Genomic DNA, 8409 nt, shown 5'->3' with positions numbered 1-8409 from the left:
TTACTGAAGCAGAGCTGCCCAGGAGGCCCTAGGCATCACCCTCACTGGTATCTTCTCATGTTATTCAGCTGGAAAGTTTTCTCCTATTACGAGGAGTCACTGCAGGCCTGACTTCTAAAGGTATGCCAAGGGCTATTGCACTGCTATTGCAAACAGACATATCAAGACGCAAACCAGCTAAATAAGTCAGCACTTTGGGAAACGCAAGGGAAATGCCAGCACCAAATATTTGAAATCAAGATGACACATTTTTATTGCAAAAACAGGAAATTTGTAACAGCCAAAAACCATGTGTGCACATACTTCTGCAGAGAGAGTACTTATCAACTCTGCCATCATTTGGATTGTTTGCCAGTGTAGATCAGTGCATTCAGTGTAGATCAATAACAAGAAAAAAACAGCAATGTAGCCTCTTGGTTAAAGAAAAATATGCTTGTGGTGGAAAGCGGTGCAAAGAATGGGCAAAATATTTGTGAGGACCAATGGAATTAAAATTAAAAGCAGCAGTGCTTGAAAAAAAAAGAAAAAAATAGTTTGTTAAACAGCAAGCACCATAAAATCTCCTCAAAATAAGATTGTTTTTACCAAGACTTTTCAAGACTGGATCACAATAGTTGAAGTTTTTGTGTTGACACATACTGATAATAAAGTTTCACAGGGATTCTCCTCCTCCATTTACATTTCAAGCATTAATCAGGGAAATCATATTACATATTACATAAAATAAATCTTCAGTCCATAAAATGATCTGCCAATGCATAACAAAAAAGCCACGTAGTGATAAGAAATATTCTCCAAGGTAAAAATGAGGGGTGTGCACAATGCTTTTGCTATGTATAGTGGAATGCTGTTGGCACTGGACATAGGAATGCACTTGTGCGACATCAAACATATTTCATTTGCTGCTTCTCTCAGCGTATTGCAGTAAAAAAAAATCTACAGATGTTTCACTTAGACACTCAGGTCACAACTCATCTCTCATCTTTTCACCCTTTGGCCTGACCATCCTGCCAATAAACAGGATAGAGTTTGTCTTCTGGTCCTTCACGAGGAAGATGAAAGGGTGATCAGCGTAGAACAGTTTGGGGTTTTTCAGCTTGTCTGTACCAAAGACGCTGGTGTCAATTGCATTTCCGTCAGTGTCCCATTCCATGGCAGAAGCATGGAACACACTGGACAGGTAGAGATCCTTTTTCCCGGAAATGTTGGAGAAGTCAGCTTTGGATTTGTCCACAGCTTCTGTCAGGCCCAGTTCCCCGAGGTGTTTCTAACAAAAGAAAAATCAGGTGTGAGGTGGAGGAGAAGTAAAGACTGAGCTGCACCCATTTTAATCTAATAAGAAAGTCTTGGTTTCTTGCATCTTTTACCTGCAGGTTGTGACTGACTTCCATGCTGACTTTGGGCAGAGACACAGCCACTGCAGTCTGCTGCAGCTTGCCCATCCACGTATCCAGCTGCTTCTTGGTCAGCATCTTCTCCAGTCTCTCCAGAGGTTCCACATGGTAGGGCATGATGAACACCACACTGGACTTCTTATGAGCCAGAGGCATACTCAGGATGTACAGCTTATTGTTGCTATCCTCATAGAAACCATAGAGACCTGAGGAAGCAAATTAAATTTACTTCAAACACTAGCAATCCATTCTTTCTTGTCAAACGTTAGATAAGAGGATCCATCTTTGCTACCTTTGGGAAGAGCCAAGCTAGTTGTTTTCCCCTGATTCCAGTCCAGGAGCTAAACCGAGGTGGCCAGCTTCTGGCTGTAGCCTCATGTTAATGGACAGATGTGAGAATGCTATTGGTCTCATCTAACTCTAAGGCAGAAAGCCAGTAAATGTTGAACTGTTGTTAAGTAATCTTTCTGAACATATTAACAGGATTGTCTCCACCTACCTGTGCGGTGCATCATCTGTACTGCAACTGTATGACTGCGAGATACAAGGAACCCACGGTTGTCCACCATCTGATGATGGAACTGCTCATCCCAGTGAGCTGTGAGGAAAAAAAAAACCTGTGAGATGATTTAAAGGCATAATATACTGGAAATGTACAAATTTCACACTGACTCACGTTTGAAAAACATAGCATTGATGATCATCGCCCCATCAGTCTTCTCTACATCCTTGGTGACCTCGGGCAGTTTCCCATCAGTAGACTTGGCTGCCCACTCATTGATGGAGTTCACAGCACTCTTCTTATCTTTGAAGTTAATCTTTGACTGGTCACAGTTATAGTGTTTTTTGCTGCTCTTGACAAAATCATCCACAAAGTTGACAGAGTTGGGTCCATACAGACGGTTGCTAATCTTCCAGGTGACGTTTCGGGTCTTTGGGTCGCTCACTTCAGTCAGGAGCTCCGCCAGACCAGAGTGCAGCTGCTCATCTTTGACTTTAGCTGCGTTCAGAATGGTTTTTACCTGAGAGGCAGTGGAGGCCTTTCCCCCAAGAGCCACCAGACCAAGAGAGGAGGCCACTACTACTGGGGAAATGAGGATGTTTTCTATGTTTTTCTCCTTTGCCATGTTTTGGTAGAGACTGAAAGCCAAGTTGGCGCTGGTGTCAGCCAGGATGGTTGCATGGTTACTGAGGACCTTGTCTGCTGATGCAGAGGTGGCAGCTGAGGCTGAAGAGGCCAGGAGGACCAGGGCTACCAGGTTTGTCACCCACATGATGTGATACTGATCAGAGAATACATGAGAGAAGACAGGAAGACAAATGTGATGCTGTCATTGATACACTGTCACTGATCTAAGAGGAGAGATAACATTTTCTTGGTTGATGTTTGTTCTGTTTCCATTGTCTTACTGAAACATATTTTAATTATCTTTCCCTCCGTAATTATCCCAAATCAAAAATCTCATATTGTAGTTCTTTCAGCATTTACTCTGCAATTTTTAAGGATGACAGCAGGGAAATCTGGGTTGGCCATACCACTCAAAGTAGAATTTCTCCCACTAACCTCACGGCAAGACTTACATAACAGCCACGTAGGCAGCTACAAGATGCATCTAACCCAGAACACTGGCCTGCTAGATCTGAGCAACAACATGAAAGAGTTAAGATATCAGAAATTCTATTATAGAGGTATGAATCTGGTTGATGCTGATCTTTTCCTTGTGGTGTGGAAGAAGTGACCACGTGCTGACACACACACACACACACACACACACACACACACACACACACACACACACACACACACACACACACACACACACACACACACACACACAGTCTTCTTAACACAGATGGATTCTAACTATCAAGAATCTCTTCTCAGCAGCTTCCTAGACATGTTTTTACAGGCTCAAAGCCAACAGAAAGAGATGGAGCGATACCTGACTTCAGTGCGCGTGCAGCTGGATTATTTTGTCTACATTATTCTTAACATACATGGTGCATTTTTAAACAGTGCTCTTGTCTGAGTTGTCGCTGGCAACCTTAAAACGCAACGAAGGATGAGTACTTTTATTAGAAGCTGATAATGTGATCAAAATAGCACCTGGAAAATGACCCTGCATCTGACATTTTCAAACCGTACTCTTTCTTTAAATGACCCAGTGACTAACATGGTAAATTTCAGTATTCTCATTCACGTTCTTCACAACTGTTCACAGATCCTTTTCTAGTATTGTTGTTTTTAGACTACTCAAATGATTCCCTTTATAAATGATTACCCTTAAGTCTGTTACATAAGAACGGTTCATCTCATGGGACACGAGACTTAGGCGATGAATGAATGAATGACAGGAACTTTGTGCAGTTTTAATGTACAGTAGACTGTAAATGTGCAAATCATCAATAATGCTAATTAATTTTGGAGTGTAGTATGTAGACAAAGTTAATTAAACATTTGACGTCTCATGCATTTCTGATTTTGTGCAACAAGCATTCACATTGTATTTCTACCTTTTTCTTACTTTTCAAACCTCTCAAACAGCCTGGGTGTCCCACATTGCTTCACTCCACTGTGGAATCTGTAACTTCATGTCATGGATCTGACTTTGTGGCCTTTTCACATGCCTGGGCATTTCCCACCAGTTGAATGCTGCTCAGGATACTATCCCTCCCCCCAGCTCCCAGTACTTTTATCTTACCTTATTAGGTTCTTTCAGTGATTCAGCAGGTTCTCTTCAAGTTGCTTACAGATAGATCCCCCAGCACTGATCTGCTCTATATGAATTTAATGCATCTGATTGTAGAGAACAGACTTTTATGACACAGTTGCAGGAATTGTCCTGTCTGATTTTCAGAGCATGAAAATCTCTGCCCTGGAATCTTATTTCCAGGCCGGTCCCGCCCATAGTATCCAGGGGCAGTGGGAGAGGAATCCTCCCCCTCCAGGTCCTAAAGCCTGAAAGTGTAGCTCAATCAGAGCCCTCAGACACTTAAAACCCAGTGTCCTTTAATAAAGCTACAGTGCTTTACTTAATGATTATGTTTGCACTGAAACACATGATCATTTTCCCTTTAGTTTCTAAGACAATTTCATCATCATGTTCTAACCAAGTCCAAAAAAATAAATTTGGATTTAACTTTTTTAAAATTATTTCTTTTCTCTTTACAACACTGGTGTCTTGACGTAGAAACCAGTACACATGCTTTTAAATTCCTGTTTTTATGTTGGCTTCACTGCTGCACTGATCTGCTATACAAAACAAAAATGCATGGAATGCATTTGCTGTTACTCTTTCTAGGCATTTTGGGGGGGTGGGTAAATTTATGATCTTTATTGTTGTTTCAGGACTTTAACTGCTTTTTTCCCCCTTCCTCTCCCTGTGATTACACGTCTGCCTCTCTGAGACACTGAAGAGGGGGTACAGCTTGTTACACTAACTCTAACCAATGTACAGCAGAAAGTTTTCCCCACTCTAGCACATCCATGAAGTTGAAACACTTGAGGCAACAGATTTTTCAAAGAATGTTCAAAATCTAAGCAGCAAAGGCTGATATATCACGACTTGGATCCTACATAATACAACTCAGAAGTGTTTTTTATTATACATTCACAGCATGTTTCATGCCCTCACACTACACAGCTGTTTTCATAGGCTCAGACACATACTCTCCACGATGGCTTAAATGACCTTCACATGTAATATCAGGGGAATGCCACTTTAAACAAAAGACCTCTGTAGGGAATTCAGGTCACATTATGTTAGCTTATGTTAGCCCATTACTAGTGGAACCTAGTGTAAACTGCAGGAGACAACAGGATGTCCTTTGAAAGCTACCAGTCCATCTAACATTAGTGAGACAAACCTCAAGCTACATGTCTGATAGCTCAGTGTTACATAACAAACAGGACCAACTGTCTCAGAAAGGTGGTTTGACTGGACTTAACACAGTAACACAGATCTTTTTTCATTCAAACCTTATTCCCTCATTCCTCTGAATGAGAACATTAAAAAGATGGTGGTGGATGGTGGATCAAAAGTAGCCACTGAACGGAATAGGGTGACAATAATTCAACACTGATAATGCACTTCTGTATGTCTGAACCTGATATGTGTAAGGAATATCAGGAACTGAATGCTCTGGTTTCATTTTTTCCCATGAATACCTCCTTTTCTTCTTCCTGGTGTCATGTGTGTCCTCCCCCTTCTCGAGTTGCTCTCTTTGTTTGGAAGTGGATCAGACAGCAGGAAGTTACTGTAGGAGCGGATGCATGTCCGGCTTCACACTGTCCCTGTTCTCTGGAGCTTGTTCTTAGGCTATTTCTGTGCTGCTGTCAGTGTGCACTTGGACCCAGATGGAAAAAAAAAACATTCATATATACATGTAGAGAATTTTTATCACACACACATAGAAGCAGATGAGGACACAATTGTGAAATTGTCCTAGAAAACTAAAGTGAAAACTATTGAGTGTTTCATTACAAACATAATCGCTAAGTACAGAAGTGTAACTTCATTATGGGACAGTGGATTTGAGTCTGAGGGCTCTGATTGAATTACACTTTCAGGCTTTAGGACCTGGAGGGGGAGGATTCCTCTCCCACTACCCCTAGATACCATGAGCATAATTCCAGGATCATCTGAGATTTGTAGCACTTCCTGTTAGCTGTCTCCAGCCTTGTTTATGTATTTTTCTATAACATAATTATCAGCAAATTCTCTGCACCAGGACATGTCAGTTAAAAATCTATGATGAGTTGATTCAGTGTTCCAGTATTTACACCAATGCTCCTGTGGCTGTATTTCAATGACAATCCTCATGCAGATATTATAGGATGTAATATGTAAAACTGAATTGCAGAGTGTGATGAAATTGGATGTTCATATTATATTGTGCTCAGACCATAGTAGGTCCTTCTAGCTCTCTTAGTTCAAAGATTTCTGGACCCAAATGCAGAAACATGCAGAGGCAGTCCAGGTGAATACAGCAACTCTTTCATGAACTTACAGTCAACCTGGAGGGCAAGATGGCAGAATGGAAAACAAGTACAAGGGTAACACAGACTTGAAGGAAACTAAGGAAATCTTTCATTAACAAAACAAAGGCAAAACCACAGACACAAGAAGGGAACAAACACACAAACTGGCAGAGAGAAAAGGGAGCATAGAGACTTAAATGGTCAAAGGAGACAGGTAAGTGGGAACAGGTGAAACACATTAAGGTGGGGCAGACAATCACAAAGGTGTGAAAACACGCAGACAGGAAGCAACACCATAACTGCACAAGGAATGTAACTTAGGAGAAACAGGGAACACTAAACAGAAAAATGAAGAAACCAAACAAGAATCCTAAAAGAGTCACTGAAGGAGCTGATTGTTACACAAGCTCCAAAAACCCTAGAGTCTACATTTCCTGGTCCAGTTTAATTTCACAGTGTTTATTTGTGTTAATGATTCATTTGTGCATTCACTGTAGCTATTTACTGCATTCATTTCTGGCCTTCATCTGTTGCTTTCATTAGGCCCATTATCTCTATGACTACATGTTTTGCTTTTCTAACGATCAGTCATAGGAGATAAAGGTGGCTGTGTGGTAGGTACAGGTGCCCTCTGGTGGCATAAATAGTACATTTCATTTGATCAGCAGTTCCCAGAAATATTTCTCACGACCACTAGAGGCTGTAAAACAGCTAGCTGGAAAGACAAACTAACATTCTCCTTTACTACTGTCAGTGCTGTTGCAACTGTTGCTGCCACATCTGCCACCATTATAATCATTATACTGGGCTGAAACTATGATATTAAATTATTTCAGTTACACTGTGATGAGCTGAATTACACGTACACACTGTAAGATGAATTTAAAGCAGTAATTCAGATTTGGACTTTGGCTCTCAAATATTAAGCTTTACTGAAGTGCTTCTCTGGGCTAGTTCCCACATTTCACTGAAACATTTCTCAACTTTTAATCAAAAAAACCATGACAGGTCCAGTGAATGCGGTTCCATCTGTGAGAGAACTTAGCTGCAGGACAGTCACTGCCACTGCTAAATTGTGTAGGATTAAAGGGATCTGACGTAATTATCCCAAGCCAAGGGTTAATCTCTGACTGCTGCGCCTGGAATAGATGTCTTACAAAACGTTACTCATCTGCTCTGCCTCTTTGCCAGGTGTTGGTAGTGCATGGCCTGCTGGATTTTGTACATTAATGTACAACTGTGTGTTACAGTGGGATTAAAAGCTTTACACCTTTTAATTTAATTTGTTCTTCTCAGCATTTAGAGGAATCTTTTCTACATACTGTGGAATTTTCTGACCACTTAAGGTCATAAAAGCCTGTCAAATTGACTGACCAGTGTCAGAAATGTAATGTTGATGAGGTAAATGTTCAGGAGACAGAGAAGCTGGTTAAACAAATGAAATTAATCTTTTCAGAGAGCTTGATTTACAAACAGTCATTGTCTATAGGAATTATTCTTAGAGCGCTCATACCAAGAGAATGGTAGGGATCCATGAAAATAACAGATAGGCCTATAATTTGTGAAATCTCTTTCCCTACCTCTGCACCTACATCTGCTCTTTGAGCCTTCGAGCTCATGTCTGCTCTGGGGGAACTCTCCTCCGCAGTATCTTTCTCCATCAACCCTTTCCAAACCTGACTGCCTCCGCTATGCATCTGCTTGGTAAATTCCAGGAATCGCCTCCATTTCCTAGAGATGGGGCCAATGCCAACCCACCCTCCATGGCGACTTCAGCTCCCCCCTGCTGATAAGTTTAATTAAATTATTTTTCTTTTATCCCTCTTTGATCTCTCCTTCCTGACATCTCCACCCACACCGAAAACCTGCAGCACGCTTGGCTAAACCCTTTCAAAACACTGCACTACTCATTGAGCGCTCCAAAATTTGTCACCACTGTCTAATCTACTTTCCTAAAACCCACTGTGTTCAACAACACATGTCTCTTAGTCGTCTTCTGGAGCAAACAAGTCTGGAGACAGTTAACAAGAAGTG

The 8409-nt window shown here is 41.3% G+C and overlaps 1 protein-coding gene across 1 annotated transcript; it reads right to left on the bottom strand.

Moving 5' to 3' along the window:
* Positions 1 to 234: 234 nt before the first annotated feature.
* Positions 235 to 4260, bottom strand: serpinh1a (serpin peptidase inhibitor, clade H (heat shock protein 47), member 1a). Its single transcript, XM_041050773.1, has 5 exons — positions 4097 to 4260; positions 2071 to 2677; positions 1894 to 1992; positions 1368 to 1600; positions 235 to 1267 (listed from the first exon to the last, which is right to left on the bottom strand). Exons 2-5 carry the CDS (start codon positions 2666 to 2668, stop codon positions 965 to 967), a joined length of 1233 nt encoding a protein of 410 aa, XP_040906707.1. The 5' UTR covers positions 2669 to 2677; positions 4097 to 4260; the 3' UTR covers positions 235 to 964.
* Positions 4261 to 8409: the final 4149 nt, after the last annotated feature.

Source organism: Toxotes jaculatrix, chromosome 12 (genome assembly GCF_017976425.1).
Source record: "Toxotes jaculatrix isolate fToxJac2 chromosome 12, fToxJac2.pri, whole genome shotgun sequence".
Taxonomy (NCBI): domain Eukaryota; kingdom Metazoa; phylum Chordata; class Actinopteri; family Toxotidae; genus Toxotes; species Toxotes jaculatrix.
This window is presented reverse-complemented; position numbering and strand designations above follow the sequence as displayed.